Source organism: Carlito syrichta, unplaced genomic scaffold (assembly GCF_000164805.1).
Source record: "Carlito syrichta isolate Samal-C Ts95f unplaced genomic scaffold, Tarsius_syrichta-2.0.1 Scaffold310396, whole genome shotgun sequence".
Lineage (NCBI taxonomy): Eukaryota > Metazoa > Chordata > Mammalia > Primates > Tarsiidae > Carlito > Carlito syrichta.
The window spans coordinates 560,877-583,193 of NW_007254492.1; the positions used below are offsets into that span (position 1 = coordinate 560,877).

Below are 22,317 nucleotides of genomic sequence, written 5' to 3' on the forward strand. Positions count from 1 at the left end.
GAATTCCTTTGATCATATATTAGCATAAATATAGCTCATATACAGTGACTTAAAACATTGATGCATAGACATTAAAAGATGATATATTCAATTTGCTTTTTTCTAATTGTCAGGCTATTTCCAAAGAGGAGGGAAAGAATGGAATGTGGGAAAGAAGTCAGGGACTTTCATGACCAGAGGGACGAGGTTGAGGGTTAGGGTGTTAGCGGTGGGGACTGGTGTCTTCCTGAGTAGGAGATCTGGGCGCCCTTTGGGCTGTGTCCACTCAATTTCCTGGATGGTTAATGCAGGATGGCTACCAGAAACCTGGTTGACATGGAACAGTGTTTTCTTTGGAAGCATGTAGGGCTGGGCCTTTGTGACCCCAGCTGTGGCCCTTCAGCCAGAGCCTGTGTCACAGGAACCCAGATTCATTCCTGGTTCTGCAGTTGCTGAAAGCCAGCACTTAATGCTGCCAGGGAAGCAGCTCCACACCCTGGCTAGAGATTTTCATCTTGTCATAAGACAATGATCAGCTTATGTTAAACCAAAGTGCCTTTTAAATCTTGAAAATTAACATGCAATTTATTACTTAATGGTTCAAGGTTTCAGATTACTCTGCAGCATTAGCCATTAATGTAGGCTTTGGGTGGGGGGTCTTTGGTTCTGAGGGGCCAACTTTCCTGAACCTCTGAATATCCTGGTTAGTTCTGAGTCCTGTGGTCACACACACACTTCCCTTGAGACCAGATGCAAAGACCACAGAAATAGGAGAAGCAAATCAGGGCACCGCATTCCCCAGTATGTAGATTCCAGGTAGAAAACCAGCTTCCCTGAGCATGACTTTCTCATGGGACTTTTGTTTTTTGTCTTTGATGAACTTGGCAGTTTTATGGCCTGTTGGAAACTGTGGTGAGTGTTCTCCCGAGAAGTCAGTTCTTGGTATTCCAGCTACTCTTCTCTGGGACACATAGACACCTTTCTTAGATATTTTGCTCCAAGTTTCCATTTCCCTCTCTAGTTTAATACTCTTCATATTGTGTATTTATGTGCCAGAAGCATTTGGTAGCTTAGGGTATGTGGAAATGAGTCATCTCTCACTGGGATTTCTTTCTTTTACAGAGAATTTCTTTGGTCAGTAGCTTTGCTGCTTCCCTGTTCCTTGGCTCCTACTCCCCTATTGACTACAGTGATGGTAAGCCTCAGGGTGCTATGTGAATACATGGTCAGTGTGCATGTGGCATGTGGGCATGCAGGCAGTTGAGCCCTATCTACTCTGGGTGGGTACCAATCTTGCAGCCCTATCATCTATTGCCAAGAAGGGAATGTATTAGTTATCTGTTGCTGCGTAACAAATGACCCCAACACTTAGCAGCTGAAGACAACAAATGTTTATTTTCTCACATAGTGTATGAGCATCAGGAATGTGGGAGCAGCTTAGCTGGGAAGTGCTGACTCAGGATCTTCTACAAGGTGACAGTCAAGCAGGTAGCCAGGGCTGCAGTCATCTGAAGGCTCAACTGGGACTAGAGGGCCCACTTCCAGGATCACGCACATGACTGCTGTCAAGAGACCTCAGTTCCTCTCATGTGGGCTTCTCTATGTGGCTGTTGATAACATTGCAGGGAGGAAGGAAAGAGATAGGGAGAGGCCAAGAAGAAGTTGCAGAGATTTATGCCTTCATCTTGAAGTGACATGCCATCACTGCTGCCTCATCTTACTGCTCACACAATAGGTACAGCATGACACAGTACAGTGTTAGGGGATAATTCACACCTCATGAGGTATGAGCACCAGGAGGTAGGGATCAACAGGGACCATATCAGAGTCTGGCTCCCACAAGGAGCTGTTTGTTGAAGTTTTTGTTCGCATATGGTTAAAACTCATAAGAGCTGTGGGCCTCCAGAATCAAAACCTTGATTCTAGAAAGAATAAAAGGCAAATGATGCCAGTGAAGAGGATAAACTGGGAGGAGGTTGCTGAAGGAGCTCTTGAATGAGTCTAAGAGTAAAAAGAATATGGGCAGAAGATAAGAGGAAAGTGTGGAGCAAGAATCCAGGCCTGTAGATGTGGCTTCAGAATGGAATCTGGGTGTGTTCTGAGCCTTCTGGGAGTTCATGGGGGTGTTTTTGAGGGCTGATATATACCAGGCATTATTCTGGTTTCAGGGGGAGAAAGGAAGATAACTAAGGAGTTGTCCTAAGAATCACTCACATTCTGGAGAAGGAGACAAGGTTCCCCACAGCTAGCTCCATAGAACTCAGACAGCAGGACAGTAAACTTGGAGTAGCCTGCATGTCCACCTGTGTTCCCCACACCTGTCCCAGGGCTACTGAGCACAGCTGCAGAAAGTCATACAGCTACTTCAGTGGGCATTCCGGAGGAGGACACATGTGGCTGGTAGTTCCTGGTCCCCGGGCATGTCCTAAAGCAGCAGACTTCTAAGCTAACTGTGGTGTTTGGTGAGGAATATTTGGATAAGGTGGTAGTACCATGTGTTCCTAGGGGCCCTGCTGGCCTCTGGTTGTCTGGGTCCAGCATGATGCAAGCATTTTGCATACATTCCATGAAGAAAGAGCTCCAGGTACAAGTTTGCTGCAAGAGAATTATCTCTTTGTCAGATTTGTGAATTTCCACAAAAGGTTCCTTTTCTGGGTTTTGTTTCCTTCCTTCCTCAGGTTCTGGAATGAATTTGCTGCAGATACAGGACAAAGTCTGGTCCCAGGCTTGCCTTGTTGCCTGTGCCCCTCATTTGGAGGAGAAGCTTGGCCTTCCAGTCCCATCATGCTCAGTTGTGGTAGGTCCCATTTCCAGTGATGTGGCTCATTTAAGAGCTGACAGCTGTGGGGCACTACAGTTTGTTTTCTCTCTCTCTCTCTCTGTCTCTCTCTCCCCCTACCCTTCATTCATCTATTCATTCATTTGTTTATTCACTCACAGGCATGCCCAGGTTTTCATTTTAGCCTAAGACAAATGTTTGACAGAAGTCAAATTGAGATGTCTAGATCAGTGCTTTGCACATAGTAGGTACTCAGATGCATGTATAGGTTACTGCCTTGTGATGGGGGGACTTTGGAAAATTCTACTAGAAATTTACTAGAATGGGGGGAAAAATGGAACATGATTGCAAACCTATGGAAAAAAATGCCCAGAATGCTGACATTCTAGGACTGAGGGCCACTGATGAAACTTGAAACAGACCATTTTGGGAAAAATAGAAAGAAATAGCAGGGAGCCTGGTAGAGTGCAGGCCCTGGCACCAGGCTGCCAGGAACAAATCCATATTCTACCACTAGTTGGCTCTGTGACTTTAAACTGTCTCAGTTTCTTCATCTGGAACAAAGGGAATAATACTATGTACTTTACAGGGCTATTATGCAAATTAGATGAGTTAATGTGTTTAAAGTACTTCAGATAGTGTCTGGTCCCATTGGTAATATCAAAAACATTTGGCCATCAAGATGACACCATCTATTTGGAACGGACACTGACTGTGAATGCTCTGGTGTGTCCTGGTTGGCTGTCCCTGTTCTTGGCTGTCCTATGGGGACGATGGAGTAGAGAGGGACCTGGGCCCTGCCCTTGGGTATAGGAAGCGCATGCCACACAGCCAGAACAACTGGAAAGAACTCTGTGTGGAACAGTGTTGGTGTGAAGGAGAACAAAGGGACCCTGAGGCCTGAGCTGAGAGGTTTGGGCCACGAGGAGGAAGAAGCTGTCATGAGTATCCCCATTGGGACTCTCAGCCACAAAAGCGCTTTTCTTATAAGATTCAGGCTGACACACTGAAAACAGCTTTTGTCATCATGAAGCAGAACATCAGTGCCAAAGCATCATTATCCAAAGTGTGTCAGGAGGCCAGTGCTCGGTGCTGAAGGAAGAGCCATCCTGTTCCTGGAAGTTGATGGTGCAAGACCCAACAGACTGAGGCAGGCCAGACAAAAGAGAAGGGACAACCAAAACAGCCAAGCCACCAGGACTTGGAAGAAGAAAGAGGAGGAAGAGTAGAGGGGTGTTGCAGGTGTGACTTTAGATTGGTGTGAAATTAAGAGGAACGCCTTGTCTGTGGCAGCAGGCTTTGCCTTACACCAAGATCATGCCTCCAGGAAGGAGCCTGTGCAATCTAGCAGTTTGAGGAGCAGGAAAGAGCTGATTCTGAAAAAGGCACTTAAATTTGTCAGATAGGTGTCATGTGATGGGGAATCCAGCAAGATCCTTATTTTGCATCATCTCTCTCTTTGAAGGTAGTGCCCAGATAGCCTCCTCTCATTTTCTACAGGAAAATATTTGGAGATGTATTGGGCCCTTCTTGAGCTCTGCCTGGCATCTTTCCAGCCCACCTTTTACACCAGTCGTTGTGGCTTCCTGAGGGTGTCACCCAGCAATACCCTGCTTGAGCTGAGTCTCTCTCACTTTCTGCTTCAGAGGTTCTTTTTTTTTTTGTGAGTTGAAGTCTCACTCTGTCGCCCAGACTGGAGTGCAGTGGCCCGCTCCCAGTCACCGCAGCCTCAACCTGCTGGGCTCCGGCGATCCTTCTGCCTCAGCCTTCCAAGTAGCTGGAATTACAGGCGCGCACTACCACGCCCGGCTAATTTTTTGATTTATTGTAGAGATGAGGTCTTGCCAAGTTGTCCAGGCAGGTGTCGAACCTGCGGGCTCAGGCAATCCACTCACCTCGGCCTCCCAAAGTGCGGGATTATAGGCTGAGCCACCGAGCCCAGCTCAGAGGTTCTTTTACTTCATTTTTGTGCTCTGCAAATACAGAAATACAGGACGCTCACAGTCCATAGGACACCCTTCCCTAGTGTATAGAGGGAGGCTGTGAATGGCTAACCGCTCTCTCTCCTGGCCCCAGGTGGACAGTTCCAGGTCCAGTCACAACTCCTCAGAGTAGTCGTCCTGGTCGTTCCCCACCCCTCCATCCCTGGTGTATTGGCCAGTCTGGCATTGCAGCCTTGGGTTGGCTTGTCCTCCTTCCCTGCTCACTTTTCCGGGTTCTCCTCCTGTCTCCTGGGATCATGTCCCCAAATACCAATACACCCCATGCATAAAAACTCTATTTCAAGTTCTGTTTTCTTTCTTTTCTCTTCCTTTCTCTTCCTCTCCTCTCCTCTCCTCTCCTCTTGTCTCCTGTCCTGTCCTGAACTGTCCTCTCTTTTGAGTTGGAGTATTGTTGTTGCCCAGGCTGGAGTGCAGTGGTGTGATCATGACTCACCACAGCTTCAACCTGTGGGCTCAGGCCATCCTTCTACCTCAGCTTCTGAGGAGCTAGGACTACAGGCTCATGCCACCATGCCCAGCTAATTTCTTTTCTTTTCTTTTTTGTAGAGACAAGGTCTCACTATGTTGTCTAGACTTTTCTCTAACTCCTGGGCTCAAACAATCCTACCTCGGCCTCCCAAAGTGCTGGGATTGTAAGTGTGAGCCACTGTGCCAGGCACAAGCTTTGTTTTCTGAAGCAGCCTAGACCAAGACTGTGTCTTGAATTTGGAGCTTACAAAGCAGATGCAGATTGGGAATTGGTTTGTTTCAGCTGTCTTAAATCTCAAGATTAGTGGTTTTTGTGGTGCCCTCCTGCTTATGGGTCCAAACCTATGCTGGGTTCCTCTGGGGATCTGTGATTAGGAGGGACATGTCTGGTTTGAGACAGGGAGGGATGTGACTCCAGGAGCCGCAAGAGATTCCTTCAGCTCCAGTGACCTGTAGCTTGTGGCGTTCTCGTGGCCTGAGGGGTGAAGGCTGTGCTGGGCAGGAGGGATTTACCTCAGCAACTGCTCTTGTTTTTCTCTTCAGGGAGCCATTTCTTCCTATTATGTCCAGCGCTATGGATTTCCTCCAGGGTGCAAAGTGGTGGCCTTCACTGGGGACAACCCAGGTGAGTACCTGGGAAGTTTCACTCTCCAGTAGACTGAGTGGATCCATGCAGGACATTTGAGAATTCCAGTCCAGCCTCTCAGTGATATCCTTCTCTGGTGCTCTTGTCCCCTGCTCCCACCCAGTCCAGAAATCTGTCTCCCTGTACCTGCCCCACCTCAGCCCTTGGGAGCCACTCAGCTGGTCAGTCTGCTCCCTCCAGTGAAAGCTGATCAGTGATTAAAGAAGGCAGCCCTGCCTACCCTACCCCCCACTCTGTCTTTTCTGTTCCAAGCAAAGCATCTCAAGTTCCTCCAACCCTTCCTCTAGGACATGGTTTTGAGTCTCTGCCCTGTCATTTGATCTGAAGCTATGACTTATTTCTCACCCAGACGCCTTGTCTCTTCCCCTGGCCTCTCCTCCTCTCCTCTCCCTTCCCCTGTCCTCTTTCTCCTCCTCTCCTCTTCTCTCCTCTTCCTCCTCTTCCTCTTCCTCCTCTTCTCCTCTAGGGGTTCCTGAAGCCACTCCTGGAGGGGCTCTCAAGTCTCTGAAGAAAGGCCAGGTGGGCCACACTGAGTAGAACCCTCACTACTGCCCCTTAGCCCCACCTTAGAAAAGTAATCTTTTTCCTAACGAGCCACCAAATTTGGGGTTAAAATTGTGGTGTCTGTCCTTTCGGTCTTTCTGTGCTCTTAAGCAAGCAGGCTTCTTTTCATCAGTCTGGCAGTATTTTTCTGCAGCCTCGTTTTAACAGTTGTCTAGAATTCAGTTGTCCTAGCATTTATTTCCCTATGGATGGAGGTTGACGTTGCCTCAGGTTCAGTCAATGCAGACAATGTTGAGATGCACGTTCTGTCTTGTACTTTTGTTCTCAGAGGATAAGTTCTCAGGAGGGATTCCTGGATCCAAGGCTTCTGACACATACTTCTGATTGAACCTCACTGGCAGTGTTTGAGTGCGCCTATTCCTCACCCCCATTTCTCCTTCACTCGTATGTTCATTCACTTGACACTTAGCGAGCGTGTACTATGTGCCAGGCCTTCTTTTAGCACTGTGACACTTCAGCAAACAAGGCAGATAAAGACCTCTGTTGAAGCCAGGCTCGGTGGCTCAGCCTGTAATCCCACGCTTTGGGAAGCTGAGGTGAGTGGATTGCCTGATCCTGCGGGTTCGAGACTCACCTGGGCAACTTGGCGAGACCTCATCTCTACAATAAAATTTTTAAAAAGTCAACCGGGCATAGCATATGCCTGTAATTCCAGCTACTCAGAAGGCTGAGGTGGAAGGATCTCTGGAGCCCAGCAGGTCGAGGCTGCAGTGGCTGGAAGTGGCCACTCCACTCCAGTCTGGGCGACAGAGTGAGACTCCAACTCAAAAAAAAAAAAAAAAAAAAAGACCTCTGTTGAGGGCCTCATGTCTGAAGCAGGGTCTAGACAGTGAATATAACCTTGGCTCCTTCTTTTCCACACTGCCTTCATCTTTCTCTGCCATGTGTGTCCTTGGTTCTTATTCTGGCCTCCTTGGTTCTCTGTCCTCCTAGGAGTGCCTGACAGTGGTGGGGAGAGTGGACTCCTCCAGGGAAGAGACTTCATAGCCCACATCAGAGGTCCTTTCCACAGAGACTCCACCCCCTGACCCCTGTGACCTTTTTTTCTAAGGGTCTTCTGAGCCCTCTGCTCACCCCCTCCTGCTTCTACCCTAGGGTGTGAGTTGGACTGGGAGGTGGGTGCTGTGCTCCTCCCTGGGGGGCCCTGTGGTTTGCTTTGTGGTTCCCATGTGGCCTCCAGCTAACCAGAGGCTCCCCTCCCATTCTCAGCATCACTGGCAGGCATGAGACTGGAGGAAGGTGACATTGCGGTAAGGTGGCTTCGCATACCCACAGGCTCTTTCTACCTTGAGGGACCAGGATCTGGCTCTCAGCAGCAACTTTGCTACCTATCAGAGGGTCCACTGGTCCCAAAAGGCAGCCAGGGATGGGGTGGGGTGGCTCACACCTTTTTCTTTCGAATGCCATTGCTTTTTGCTGAGAAGGCAGGACCCCTGCCCATCTTGACAGTGGCCAGTCTTGATGGGCTTGGTGGCAGAGGGTCAGATGTGGGGCCACAGGGCTGTGAGTGCCCCCAATGAATAAGAAAACCATAATCCAGACCTTTCTGCTTCTAGTGGAGAACTCATTTGGGGAGCCTGTCATCACTCCAACCATTAGTTAGACGCAGTGGTGATAAGTTCTGGAAAGTCAGCACAGATGGTCTGTAAGATCATGTATCTGTGGAACTGACTTTTGATTAATCTAATGTGGGAAGATCAGAAGGGGTTTCTCTGAGGAAGTGGTGTTTCATGTGAGGTCTGCAGCAAGAGAATTGAAGGGGGTCAGGGTGAGTACGTTGCTGGCAGAGGGAAGCGTGTGTGCGCAGAGCTCAGGGCACCTCACCTCTGCTTGTCTCTCCCCAGGTCAGCCTGGGTACCAGCGATACCCTATTTCTCTGGCTCCAGGAGCCTATGCCTGCCCTGGAAGGCCACATCTTCTGCAACCCAGTTGACTCCCAGCACTACATGGCACTCCTGTGGTGAGCCTGAGTGTTGGCCAGCACCATCCCCTGGGTGGGTAGGAAGGAGGTACAGGCAGGTCTGGCACCTTCGTGAGTACCCCAAGTCATTCCACTTAGCAAGCTTGGGTGGGCAGCTGAGACCTCAGGGTCTTGTTGACAGCAGAGCTGGGTGGGGAGGAACACATGACCTGGAGTCCCCCAAACCTAGGTTCAAATCTTAATATCCTGTGTGGCCTTGGACAAACCCCATAGCATGTCTGAACCACACTTTCCTCATAAGACAGGGAGAATAAAAGTGTTTACTTCATACTGTCGTTGTGACCTGTCTGGCATGTGATAGACCCTCAACAAATAATGGAAAGGGCATCCTGGTTCCTGTGGTTCTCACTGAAGGGCTGTGTCTGTACTCTGACTCCAGGCCTTTGGAGACCTGTATAAAGCTACTGAGGCAGGTTTCTGAGCTGCTAAGCCCCAAGAACCATGGAGAATATGTAGGTCTAATAAATCCAGCCAGCCTTGCCCTGTTGTTCAAGTGATAGAATGTACAGAAACCTCAACTCCCTGTTTCTGCCTGGGGCTCCTGTATGGCAGCCTCTTGTATAAACACTCCAAGATGTGGGAATTTTCGGTGCCTCCTGGGGATGTGCATGAGGCCTGGAATCTGAGGCACAGCCTCAGGTAGCTGAGGTTCCAGGTGCCTGCTGTGTACTGCATAGGGGTTGTGGTCCTGCCTGACCTGCAGTCCCTCTGCTTGGGATTCATCACCCAAAATCTTGAGTCCAGTCAACAAGCACTGGCTGCCCCGCTCAGAGTTGTTTGCACTTCTGCAGCTTTAAAAATGGCTCCCTCACGAGAGAGAAGATCCGTGATGAGTCTGCTTCCCATTCCTGGAGCGAGTTCTCCAAGGCACTGCAGTCCACTGAGATGGGGAATGGCGGAAACCTGGGTAGGCTGGTTAGTGATGCCAGGTTTGTGAGGGGGCAGCAGCTGCTTGCTGGAGGGATGGGGTCTGGGGCCCCATGAATTGGGGGAGAGGAGGGCCATGGAGAAGTCCAGGGGAGTCCTGTCTGTCTACACTTCTATTCCACAGACTTTACAAGCTGGTGTGGGACCCCGTGTTTTGAGTGAGGGTGTGGCAGTGAGGCTGTTCTCAGCTGCTGCTCCTCCTACAGAGTGGAAGATCAGACCGTAGCTGCATCTTCTGTTCTCTCAAAGCTCCTGGTGACAGCATCAGAGATGGCAGCCTCTACCCTGGTGCATCCCCATACTCTCTCCTATAGACACAAGGTTCTGTCGGAAAAAGTACCTGGTGTCTGAGCAGGCCTTCTGAGCAGGGAGGAGATAGACTTCCTTTGCTCAAACCTGCATCGGTATTTTAGAGTTTGTTGGGCAGCCCCTTCCATCACTGAGCTGTCAAGTGAAAGTAGGAAGGGTTTTCTCTAAGAAAAGCTGCCCTAAGCTTCTCTGGTATCCTTCTGTCCTGTTGGAGAGAAGGAACTGAGAATAATCACAGATCTCATCTGGGGGCAGAGGGGCAGACTAAGGGCACAGAGGTAATGGGTCATTTCACCCTATTCTTCTAAGTCTGTTGAGAAGCCTTTTTTTGGGGGGGGTCTAATCTCTTCCTTGTTTTATTTCAGGTTTTTACTTTGATGTAATGGAGATTACCCCTGAAATTATTGGGCGCCATAGGTTTAATGCAGAAAACCATGAGGTACGTGGGTTATTGATTGGTATTGGGGCAACATTGGCTCTACTTGTGATTAAATTTGACAGTTGCCTATCAAATTATGCTACTTTTAGGGACTTCGTTCATCTGCGCATCCATTGATATAATAAATACGTTTAATGCTGGGGAATCTGCAGTACCAAAGATAGACACTGTCTTTCCCTACAAGGAAGGTTCAAAGAACTGGAGAGTTCTCTTCCAAGCTAATGTTTGCTAACACTGACTGTCACTGAGTGTCACAGAGCTTATTTCCTTGGCGAGCTTTATCGTATACTTAAAGAACTCACAGATCATGAGACCATGAATTTCCCCTTGATGAAAAAACCTTGAGGACAGGGAGGCACTAACATTTACTGAGCACTGTTTGGTGCCAGACATCATCATTCATGGTTTTCTTTACCTTCCTCATTTACTTCTCAAAGCAATTCTGTGAAGCAGGCATTATTATCCATCTTTCCATATGGAGAAATTGAGGCATAGAGACTCAAGCTAAATAACCTTCCCAGAGTCACAAGGTCATAGATGGTGAAGGGGGTTCAAACCTGGACCTCTCTGGCTCTGAAGCTGGTGTTTTCTTTCTCCTCTACCATGTGATCTCTCCCAGGAAGGATTTAGTTGACTCTTGGAATTGATATTGCTGTTAATTAGTCACCAGAGAGTCATTACCACATTTTGGGTTGGACCTGAGAGAGGTTTATGACCTCTCTGAGAGAGGTTTATGACCTGAGGAAATGTCTGGGAGTTTCTGTAAGACGCTCTAGCAACTGTCACAGGCAGAGCTGGCATTGGACTTAATGGAGAACGATGGCACTGTATGTTGGATTGTGAATGGAAAGCTTTTGTATAAAGTATAGGGAGTTCATTTCAGCTATCTGAGGTCAATTTGGTTTCTGTTATTCAGAGATAGAAGATATGCCTCTTCTCTTTTATGCAAATCAGTCCTAGATTTATCAAGGGGAAGGTAGTATTCTTCATTTAATCACTCAGTCAGCAGATATGTATGATTGGTGCCAGGCATTGGGGTCACAAAGGAGAACAGGACAAACATGGTCCTTGCTCTACAGAACCTACTGTCTAGGAGGGAGATGGACAGTAAACAAGTGAATGAATACATGGGTGATTACTGTGTGTGCATGAGTGATATGGCTGGGAAGGGAAAGAACAGGGTGCCACAAGAGAAGCTGTGAGTGGCTAGGGACTTGCCCTAGGTGAGGTGATTGGCCATGGACCTCTCTGAGAAGGTGGCCTTTAGGCTGAGACCTGAAAAGACTAAAAGAATCTCATCATGGAAGGAGTGGGGCAGACTTCCAGGCAGAGGGAACAGATTGGAACCTGGAAGAAGGTCAGTAAGTTTAGAGCGGAGCAGTTCGTGAGGGAGATAGTGGCAGGTTCTAGCATCCGTCTCGGTGCTAAGAAGCAGGGGCAAGCCTGAGGTTGATGCCCATCAGTGCTGGCTTGAAGGACACTCCATGATGGGGGGCTCTCAGCATAAGCTCATGGCTTACTAAGTATCAACTATGTATTCTAGGCCCTGTTGTCTAATTTAATCATTATGACAACCCTAAAAAACAGGTGCCTCTATTACCTTGGTTTTGTTAAGAAAGAAAAGACACTCAGCAAGGTTTATGTAACTTAATCCAGGGTTACTGAACTGAATGGCAGAGTCAGAATTTGAACACTTGGCTGTCTGGGACTGAGCTCTGTGATTCCTCTGACTCCTCAAAGTGATACACATGTGGGGCTGTGAGCTTGTGTGGTGTGAGTTGTGTGTGTGTGTGACAGGCAAAGTTAGTGGTTAAAGAGCCCAGCTGTGGGTCCCAAATGTGGGCTGTTGTTTAAAAAGATACACATAACACACACACACACACACACACACACACACACACACACACACACACACATGACTAGACAATGAGAGTTTCTCACTCTGTGCCCATCTTTTCTTGGAGGCAGGTCTCAGCATTCCCCAAGGATGTGGAGATTCGAGCACTGATCGAGGGACAGTTCATGGCCAAGAGGATTCATGCAGAAGCCCTGGGCTATCGAGTTAGTAAGTGAGCTGCCAGCAGCATGTGTGGTGGGGTGGGGTGGGACTCAGGGCCTAGCTCACACCCTGGGGCCAGGGCTAGTGGCAGCATGTGTTAAGGCTTTCCTGCAGGGGCCTGGTGCTGGAGGAAGATGCAGCCTGGCCCCAGAGAAGGTGAATCAACTGGCACTTGTGGACAGGAGACTGAGGATAGGAGGCAGGTTGTTCCCACTTCTCAGCTGTGTCCCCAGTAGCCTGACCTCTTGGCCAGAAAGTGTAGGATTGGGAGAGGTCTTTCTGTAACCCTAAACTCCAAGCTGCAGCCGAAATGTCCTGAGCTCTAGGACCATGACTTGACCTTGGCCTCCTAGCCTGGCCTTTCAGCTTGGCCAGGTAAAAGTGAGAATGTAGTAGCACTGTCAAAGCTCAGAAGACTAGTGTCTTAGTCCATTTTGGGTTGCTTAAAACAGAATACCTAAACCTGGGTAATTTATAAGGAAAAAGAATGTATTTCTCTTAGTTGTAGAGACTGAGAAGTTCAGTGTTGATGGGCCATATCTGGTTATGGCCTTCTTACTGGTGGGGACTCTGCAGAGTCCAGAGGTCACGCAGGATATCACATGGCAAGGGGGCTGAGTGTGCTAGTTCAGGTCTCTCTTCCTTTTCTTATAAAGCCATCTGTCCCACTCCCAAGATAACCTCTTAATCCATTAACTCATTAATCCATGAATGGATTAATCCATTCATGAGGGCAGGGCCCTCATGACCTAATAACCTCCGAAAGGTCCCACCTCTCAGTGCTATCACATTGGGATTCAGTTTCAACATGCGTTTTGGAAGAGATGAATATTTGAATCATAGCAACTGACATGGAGAGAGCAGACCTAGGGCCTGGAGGAGGAAAAAGGAGGAGAATGGGTTTCCGAGGGCTTGAGCTGTGCATTCCCTGTAATGATGATGGAATGGATTGGGGTTCTGCAGAGAGGCAGAAGAAGAGTTCAGGTTTCTGAGATGTATTTGTCCTTCTGGGTAGCACCTGTTGCCACTAGAGAAAGTGAAAAATTCCTCTGAAGCTGCATTGCTTGAGGCCCTTCTTCTGATACTTTTATGGACAATGCAAGTTCTATGTGCTATATATTTTATGACTTTGAACTAACCAAATAAAAGGGGTAAATGTAAACCTCTTGGGAAACCTGTTAGCATCTACTAAAGCTGACTATACACCTGCCCAGCAATCTCACTTCTAAGTAAATGCTCAACAGGAATTTGTATATGTGTTCCACTAAAGATGTACATGAGAATATTCGTTGTGGAACTGTGCTTAACAGCCCCACAATGGAAGCAATCCAGTGACCTTTCGTAATAGACAGGAAAAATGCATTGTGGTGTATTCATACAACAGGATGTATTACACAGAAAAGAAAATGAGCCAGCCTCAACTGTACACAACAAAATGGGTGAAGCTCACAAATGTAACGCTGGGCAAGAGAAGCCAAACACAAGCCTTCATACGGCAGGGTTCCACGTATGTCAAATTCAAAACCAGACAAAACTATTTGCTACTGTTGGAAATCAGGATAATTAGTAGTTGCTATTCAGAAGGGGCATGAGAGGGCCTCTGGGGTGCTGACGATGTTCTGTTTCATGTTACATGGGGGTGTTTAGTCTGTGAAAGTTTACCAAGCTTAATAGGCTTATGGTGTGTATATTTTTCAGGACATATGTTCCAGGTCAGTACAAATTTTTAAATAAATAAAATGAGCACTGTGAGCATTCCTGTTCCCCTCATCCCACCATCCTAAGTATAAAAAGAAGTTTCTCAAGGTCTTCAGAGACTTCAAAGTTCCCTGAGACATGAGGCTGGGTGAGCAGGACAGAAATGGTCCTGAAGCTGGCACTGAGTGCCTGGCAGGGATCCTCTGGCTGTCGGGAGGGGGCTCTCAGGAGGTGAACAGCCCAGGGTGCACGGAAAGACAGCCAGGGTAGAAGGGCTGCACCAGCTAGAAGGGGATTATGGGATTGGATTGTGGCATTATCCCCAGCCTCTAAAGAGTTTCTTGCGCAAAACAGCATAGAGTTACTTATCCTCTTAGCAAGCTTAAGTGCAGAATCAACCCTGTCTTGCTGGCTGTGCTGAGTGATCGTCTAAATGAATGTATTCAGAACCAGAAAGAGTTGCACACACATGAGGCATCATTCTTCAGTCTGCCATTTGCACTGGCCAGCTTGAATTTTCACTCTTGGTCAGTCTCCATCTCATATGTTTTTACTGGTATCTAAGAAGAATAAAGAGGCACTTTGAGTAAGAATGAAGATCACGATACTAACAGCTACTAGCATTTTGGGGTCACTGATTGTGCCTGGTCTGGTCCCTCAGCACTTCATCCTTACTAGCAGCACCTGCCCTGAGGTAGGTGCTGGCATTGCTCTCACTTCCCAAAGTAGGAAACTCAGTCTTGAGGTGGGTAAGTAACCTGGTCAAGACTGGCAGAGCTGGCATCTGAACCAAGCCAATCTGGCTCCAGACTCAATTCTTGGTCACTGGGCCAAGCCTGCTTTGTTTAAGAAATGAGCACTCTCTTGATGTTTATAGACACCATCAGATAGATGCACCTAGCTGGACATTGCTGATAAGCCATGATTTCTTTTTGGCTTATATGTCTGTATTTCATTTTGTTTAGGTTGATTGTAAAAGCAATCAAACTTAGTAATTGCAAGCTCGGAAAATAAAGAAAAGAAAAAAACTTAGAATTCCTTCCCCTCTCTCCAACCACTTGTACTGTTTGGGGACATTTTCTCCCAGTCTCCTTTATGAACTGATTTTCATATAACCACAATCCTGTTTCCTTTGTACATGCAGAGGGTACATACAAGCCCCAGAGTTTGTCAAAACCCTTCTTCCCGCGCTGCACATTGTGGCCAGGTACTTTTCCTGCAATCGGGCATTGAGGGTGTTTTTGGTTTTCCAACATGGAATCGTCCTAGAACAACGTCCCATAGCTTGCATTGTTTCCCCAGAAGGCTGGCATTCTTTCCCCCTTTCCAGACACTTTGTCCATGCCCAAGAGCGAAGATGGGGGAAGCTGAGAACTGGTAGCTGAATGTCCTCTCCTGGACACAGCCAAAGGGCTGACAGGAAAACAGCAGGATCTTTAAACATGTGTTTGTTTTAAAATACATAATCAAATGGATGTCTTTTTGTCATAAAAGATTCATGCAGAACAGAAATATGAGATAAAAAGCAAATGCTTCCCTTCATATGCTTACCAGACTCACTTCCTTCCTCCTAGACTGTTTTCCAGTCCTGTCAATCCCAGCAATCCTGCTTCCAAGGTCGAAGCAGGAGGATCACTTGAACCCAGGAGTTTGAGACCAGCCTGGGCAACATAGTGAGACTTTATCTCTATAAAAAAAAAAAATTAGTGGGTCATGATGGTACATGCCTATAGTCCCAGCTACTCAGGAGGCTAAGGCGGAAGGATCACTCTGAGCCCAAGAGGTCAAGGCTGTGGTGAGCTACGATTGTGCCACTGTACTCCAGCCTGGGTGACAGGGTGAGACCCAGACTCAAATAATTGTAATGATGATGATGGTAATAATAATAAATAAAAATTTAAAAATAGTTTTGTCTGGTTTTGAATTTGACATATGTGGAATCCTGCTGTATATAGGCTTGTGTTTGGCTTCTCTTGCCCAGCGTTGCATCTGTGAGATTCGTTCATTTTGTTGTGTGCAGTTGAGGCCGACTCATTTTCTTTTCTGTGTAGTACACCCTGTTGTATGAATACACCACAATGCATTTTTCCTGTGACTATATGTTAGATTGAACCATATGGAATTGCCAATATTTAGAAATTCTGATTTTCAAAAATGACAATTTTATATGGTTCACCCTGATATATATGGGTGCATAAATGTATGTACAGTTTTAACAGAAATGCTACTAATGCTGTATGTGTTATCCTGAGACTTGCTTTCCATAAAAGTACACACAGGTCTACCTTTTTGTTTTTCAGACTCTGTAGTATGAGGTCTGCTAAATTACTTTACAGTCCCAGTTGAAGAACATTAAGATTGTTCCCTGGTTTGTTTTGTGTTGTTTTGTCTTTTGCTTCACCAAGCACTGTAGTGCACATTCCTGTATGTAATCCTTGTGCACATGTCCGAATTTTTCTGGAAGGCCGGATGGTGAAAGCAATAATGCTGAGTTATGAGTGTAGACAAATTGCTGTCCAAACTGATTTGCCGGTTGACATCCTGCCTGTGCTGTTTTCACCTCAGCCCTGCTGAAACTGGATGCAATGAAACTGTAAACTTTGATTGAAATATAGCTCTTGTGTTAGGGACGTTTGAGCATGTTGGTTGTGGGTGCCTCTCCAGGGCTTGGTCCCTTGGAGAGCTGAGCTCAGCTCCTCTGTGCTCTGACACACCTCTGTAGCAGTGTTGAGGGCCTCCTGGCACCATGCATGGGCACACAGAGAGAGCTGACTCTGCCCTTGCATTCAGCTGGCACCACCCTAGACCTGGCTGTCTGTCTGCACCTGTGTGTAGTCGGACAGAAGGCTTGCTTTGTTTGCAGATATTAGAGCTCCCGGGAAGTTCTCCCTTCTCCTGGGGCTGGGTAGGACTTTAGCCAGATAGCAGCCCAGCCTTGGCTTTCTGGTAAAGATCAGTTTCAATACTGTTGTAATATTTTTTTTGTTTTTTGAGTCAGGGTTTCACTCTGTTGCCCAGGCTAGGGTGCAGTGGTATGATCACAGCTCACTGCAGCCTCCACCTCTGGGCTCAGGCAATCCTTCCACCTCAATTTCCCAGGTAGCTGGGACTACAGGTGGATACCACCATGCCTGGCTTTTTTTTTTTTTTTTTGTGGTAGGAACAGGGTCTAGCTATTTCTGCTCAGGCTGGTCTTGAACTCCTGTGCTCAAGCAGTCCCCCAAAGTGCTAGAATTACAGGCATATACCACCACACCTGGCCAATTTTTTAATGGCAAAACAATATATATACATTAGTGTATATGGGTCTTATAGCTAATTATAAAATATGTTAATAAATGAGACACCTGATTGTCAGCACTCTGGTTAAGCCATAAAGCATTTAACCATAGAACTTTAAATGTTCTTCTTCAATTGTATCCTCATCTTCCTCCGATCCCATGAAGATAAGTTCTATCCAATTTGTTACTATAATTTCTCTTGTGTTCCTTATGGTTTTGCTAACTATGTATGCATCTCTAAATTTACACTGTTTTTTTTTTCTTTTTTGAATCGATGTCTTACTCTGTCACCCAGGCTGCAGTGCAGTGGCACAGTCATGGTTCGCTGCAACCTCCAACTCCTAGGCTCCAAGTGATTCTGCTGCCTTAGCCTCCCAAATAGCTGGAACCACAGGTGCATGCCACCACACCTGACCAATTTTCTGATTTTTTTGGAGATACAAGGTCTCACTATGTTGCCCAGGCTGGGACTTAACACTGTTTTGTTTGGCCCCTTCTGAACTTCATAATCTATGCAATTATACCATCATGTTGTGACTTGCTTCTTTGACTTAATGTCATGTTTATGAACTCATTCGTGTTAACTTACATGGTTATAGGTTGTTAATTTTTATTGCAACATAATATTTCATCATTTGATTATACCACAATATATTTTTCCATTTGCTATGGTCCCCCAAATTTCATGTTGGAAACATAATCTCCAATGCAACAGTGTTTGGAGGTGAGCCTACTGGGAAGAGGTTAGGTCATGAAGGCAGAGCCCTTGTGAAAGTATTAATGCCACTATAAAAAAGGCTTTCAGAGGTGAGTTTGCTGTTTTCTGCTCATCTTCCATATAAGAACATAGCATTGGAAGCAGAGAGGCTGGACCCTAACCAGATGGCATCCTGTTCTTGGACTTTGCCATCCTCCAGAACTGTGAGAAATAAATTTTTGTTTTTTATACATTAGCTAATTTGTGGTAGTCGTTATAGTAGCACATCACAGACTAAGACACCATTCTTTTTTGAAATACATTTGGCTCTTTCCAGTTCAGTATTATAAACAATGCTGCTATGAACAATCTTGTAAATGTCTTTGGCTAATTTTTCTGTATTTCATTTTTCTTTTTTATGTTATATTATTTATTTGCCCCTTTTTTTAAATTATAAAGATGTGGTGCACAATTCAGGGTTTGGTATACAAACGCTGATTATGCAGGTACCCTTGTTGATGAGGTATACTCCTCCCTCCCCTAGCAGTTTCCCTCAACTGTCAATCCCCTGTCACCTCCCCTGACAGTTTCCCACTACTGCCAATCCCTTTCATTTTTCTTTTTCTTAACGGGCATGGTAGTAAACTGATAACCAGAGTACAGATTCTATTTCTAGAACTTACTATGTTTGGCTAGCATAATATTTAATTTTTAATAAGTCAAATACCTTTACATAGGGCCTTCTCACTCAGGTGTGTGTCATTTCCCTGTATTGTCATGCAGTGGCCCCGTCTCCTTAGTCAGCTGTCCTCCTGGCCTCTGAAGTCACTTCCGTTGTTGATGCGTGAGTCTGAAGGCTCTACTTTCCTTTTAATAACTACCCTAACATTTTAAACTTAGATATTAAAATTTATAGCTTTTTATCAACATTTAAAATTTATATTCTCTTCATTAATTACATTGTCCACTAGAGGAAAACATCGTTTTCCCCTTCTTCTCTCCTTTCTTCATCCTTTTTTCTCCAGCTGCAGATTGTTACTAATTTGTGTGCATTATACATCAAGAATTATGTTAAATATACATTTTGCTGGTGTCTGTGATCACCACTTTTTTTGGACTTGATTTTGTCTTTGCTTTAGTACATCATTGGCTAATTCTTTCATGTAGAGATGAGAGTATGTGGGAGAATGGCCTCTGACTCTGAAAATATTTTTATTTTGCCTTCATGCTCAAATAGTCCTTTTATAGTATATGGAATTCTGCTGGTCATAATGGCTCATGCTTGTAATCCCATATTTTGGGAGGCCGATACAGGAGGATAGCTTGGGCCCAGGAGTTTGAAACCGGCCCAGAACAACATAGTGACACCTCATCTCTACAAAAAATAAAAAAAAATAGCCAGGCATGATGGTGTGCACCTGTAGCCCCAGCTATTTGGGAGGCTTAGGCAGAGGATTGCCTGAGCCCAGGAGTTCAAGGCTGCGGTGAGCCATGATCATGCTATTGACTCCTGTCTGGGCAACAGAGTGAGACCTCGACTCAAAAAAAGAAAAAAAAAATCATGTCTGTTGAAAGTTTTGGATATATGGCCTTCATCAACTTAAGGAAATTCTCTTCTATTCCTGACTTATGAAGAAAATTATTATAAATTTTTTTTTTTTTTTTTTTTAGTGTGAGTCTCACTCTGCCTCCTAGGATGGAGTGCAGTGGCATGCTCACAGCCACCCCCGCATCAACCTGCTGGGCTCCAGCGATCCGTCCGCCTCAGCCTTCCAAGTAGCCAGAACTATAGGCGTGCACTACCATGCCCATCTAATTTTGTGTTTATTGTAGAGATAAGATCTTGCCAAGTTGCCCAGGCTGGTCTTGAACCCGCAGGCTCCAGCACTCCACTTGCCTTGGCCTCCCAAAGTGCTGGGATTACAGGCTAAGCCACCAAGCCCAGCCATAATTTTTTTTTTTATTTTTTATGGAGCGGAGAGGAAGAGAATAATGATGAGGAGAAGAAAGCACATTGTTTTGCTTCTTGGATAGCCACAATATTATTAGTCTGTTTAAAACTAATTTAAAGTTTTATAGTACAAAAATAGAATTATGCTTGTTATATGAATTGAAGATCTTGTAAAGAGCATCATATATTATATATAGTAACTATTCTACGTTCACTCACTTCCTCATTTTCTGTTTTCACATGGAATTATTGCTTTTATTTATGATTATTATTACCTGACTTCAAGTAACCAATGGAAAGATTTATTTGAATGTTTCAGTCAAAAGTGCCTGTAATCGTGTCATGAAATTATGTTTATATAAATATTTGTTGACAAAACTTGTCTGATGAGATATTTTTAGAAAAAAAACTTATTGATAGACATTCCAAAATAAAAGATTTCTTTTTTAAAATTATTAACAAGTGTGACGGGGCTGCATGAACAGAGACGGCTTTCCCCCAATCCTGTGTGATATGTGGGAGTCATTGGCCCATCACGAGCCCTCTGTGACTGAAGAACTAAACAGCCTTTTATGCTTTGTAGGAATTGCCTCAGCTATTTTGTTTTGTTGTTTCCCCTTGCAGTGCCCAAGACAAAGATTTTGGCCACTGGAGGAGCATCTCACAATAGAGACATCTTACAAGTAAGTGCGGATAGTGGGTCCTGCGCTGTGACCTATCCACATCTGTTACATCTAAGGCCAGAGACTCAGCAGAAAGGTCTGCCTCTGTTCCTACTCCCACAGGAACGGGGAGCTCATAGCTCTCACTCTCCAGGAAGCAGCTCTGTTGTCTTACATTTCGCAACCAATACTCTTGTAACACAGTTGTCCGACTTTGTCACTATCCTGGTCCTCCATTATGCTAGAAACATATGATCAGAAATGGAATCAAGCCGGGCTTGGTGGCTCAGCCTGTAATCCCACGCCTTTGGGAGGCTGAGGTGAGTGGATTGACTGAGCCCGCGGGTTTGAGACCCGCCTGGGCAGGCAAGACCTCATCTCTACAATAAAATCAAAAAATTAGCCGGGCGTGGTAGCGCGCGCCTGTAATTCCAGCTACACGGAAGGCTGAGGTGGAAGGATCACCGGAGCCCAGCAGGTCGAGGCTGCGGTGGCTGGGAGCGGCCACTGCACTCTAGTCTGGGCGACAGAGTGGAACTCCAACTCAAAAAAAAAAAAAAATGGAATCAACCTGCAGCTATCTGACACTCAGGTGGTCACCTCATCAAGTCCTCTTGTGGGGACACTGCATTTTGAGGTATAGCCTGAGGCTGCCTTAGATGTTAGAGTAACTGCATCAGCTGTTGACTTGTGATATACCTGTCTTAAGTAAGATTCTCTAGAAGCACAACCTGAAAAGGGAATTCTTCTAAGAGTGGTATGTTGAAAGAGTGCTTCTGGGAGGAAGGAGGTGAGGCACTCAGGATAGGACAGGGGAAGAAGGATAAGTGAGGATATGGTCTTGGCTGAAGTTCTGGAGCATAAACTACACCACAGAGCTGGTTCTACCTTGGGACAAGGGAGCCAACTGGCTGTCCTGGGAAGGGGTGAGCATAATCTTCTGTGAGTGGCGACCTCTGTTCAGCCAATGTCATTTCCCTTGAGGAGGGAGGGCTGTGAGCCATTAGCTATCTATATTCGCAACAGCTGGGGGAGGGGTGAACCCAGGCCCAGTGGGGGGGATCTAGGTCTGGAGTCAATGGCATCTATTATAATATCTCTGGTCAACTAGGACTCTCCAAGTTTTTTCCATATGAACTTCTCTTAGTGTAGGTCCTCCATCCTAAATTTATGCAATTTACTTTTTGGACCTAAATGTAAAACTTCATCATTATCCCCATAAAACATGCCCTTGTTGGTTAGGGTATGTTTGGGCTTGTTACTATTAGTCTAATATCCAACTGTCCCCAGCTCTAGGTCAGTACCATTTGCTAAGCATACTTTCTAAATCTTCTGCCTTGTTTTTGGTAAAGTAGTATGAGGACAGCCTGAGGAGCTGTGGCTTTCCACTAGGAATCTCCTCCAGGTCATCCTCACTCTGTGATCACCGGGCAGCATGGCCAAGTATATTTCTTTTAAGGCAGCAGAGGCAGAATGGAGGGGTCAGAAGACAGGAAGGAGAGCTTGGAAAATGTATCCTCAAAAGTCCATGTTCCCTCTGAGGAAGGATTCACCACAGTAAAACCTCTGTGTCCACTCCAGGTCCTTGCAGATGTATTTGGTGCCCCGGTGTATGTCATAGATACTGCCAACTCAGCCTGTGTGGGTTCTGCCTACCGAGCTTTTCACGGTAGGTTGGTAGAGGGGGATAGCTGTCTCTGGAAGTGGTGGGGGCACTAGCTGGGCTAAGGAGGGTAGAAGGGGAGAATGGGGTTTCCAGTCTTTGGGGACATTGGAGTCTTGGGGACTTTAGCTTCATTTTTCTCCCTCTCAGCAGACAAGAACCAACCCATGCCTTCTGTTCCTTTTTTTTTTTTTTCTTGAGTCGGATTATC

At 46.1% G+C, this 22,317-nt stretch overlaps 1 protein-coding gene across 1 annotated transcript in view; it reads left to right on the plus strand.

Moving 5' to 3' along the window:
* The window catches only part of XYLB (xylulokinase), a 55,380-nt gene that overhangs the window by 22,861 nt on the left and 10,202 nt on the right, over positions 1–22,317 (plus strand). Inside the window, exons 9-18 of the mRNA XM_021717711.1 lie at positions 1,102–1,174; positions 2,658–2,776; positions 5,773–5,854; positions 7,649–7,689; positions 8,284–8,399; positions 9,212–9,327; positions 10,022–10,095; positions 12,064–12,160; positions 20,406–20,464; positions 22,025–22,112. Coding sequence (XP_021573386.1) covers positions 1,102–1,174; positions 2,658–2,776; positions 5,773–5,854; positions 7,649–7,689; positions 8,284–8,399; positions 9,212–9,327; positions 10,022–10,095; positions 12,064–12,160; positions 20,406–20,464; positions 22,025–22,112 — 865 coding nt within the window. The remainder of the gene's footprint in view (positions 1–1,101; positions 1,175–2,657; positions 2,777–5,772; positions 5,855–7,648; positions 7,690–8,283; positions 8,400–9,211; positions 9,328–10,021; positions 10,096–12,063; positions 12,161–20,405; positions 20,465–22,024; positions 22,113–22,317) is intronic.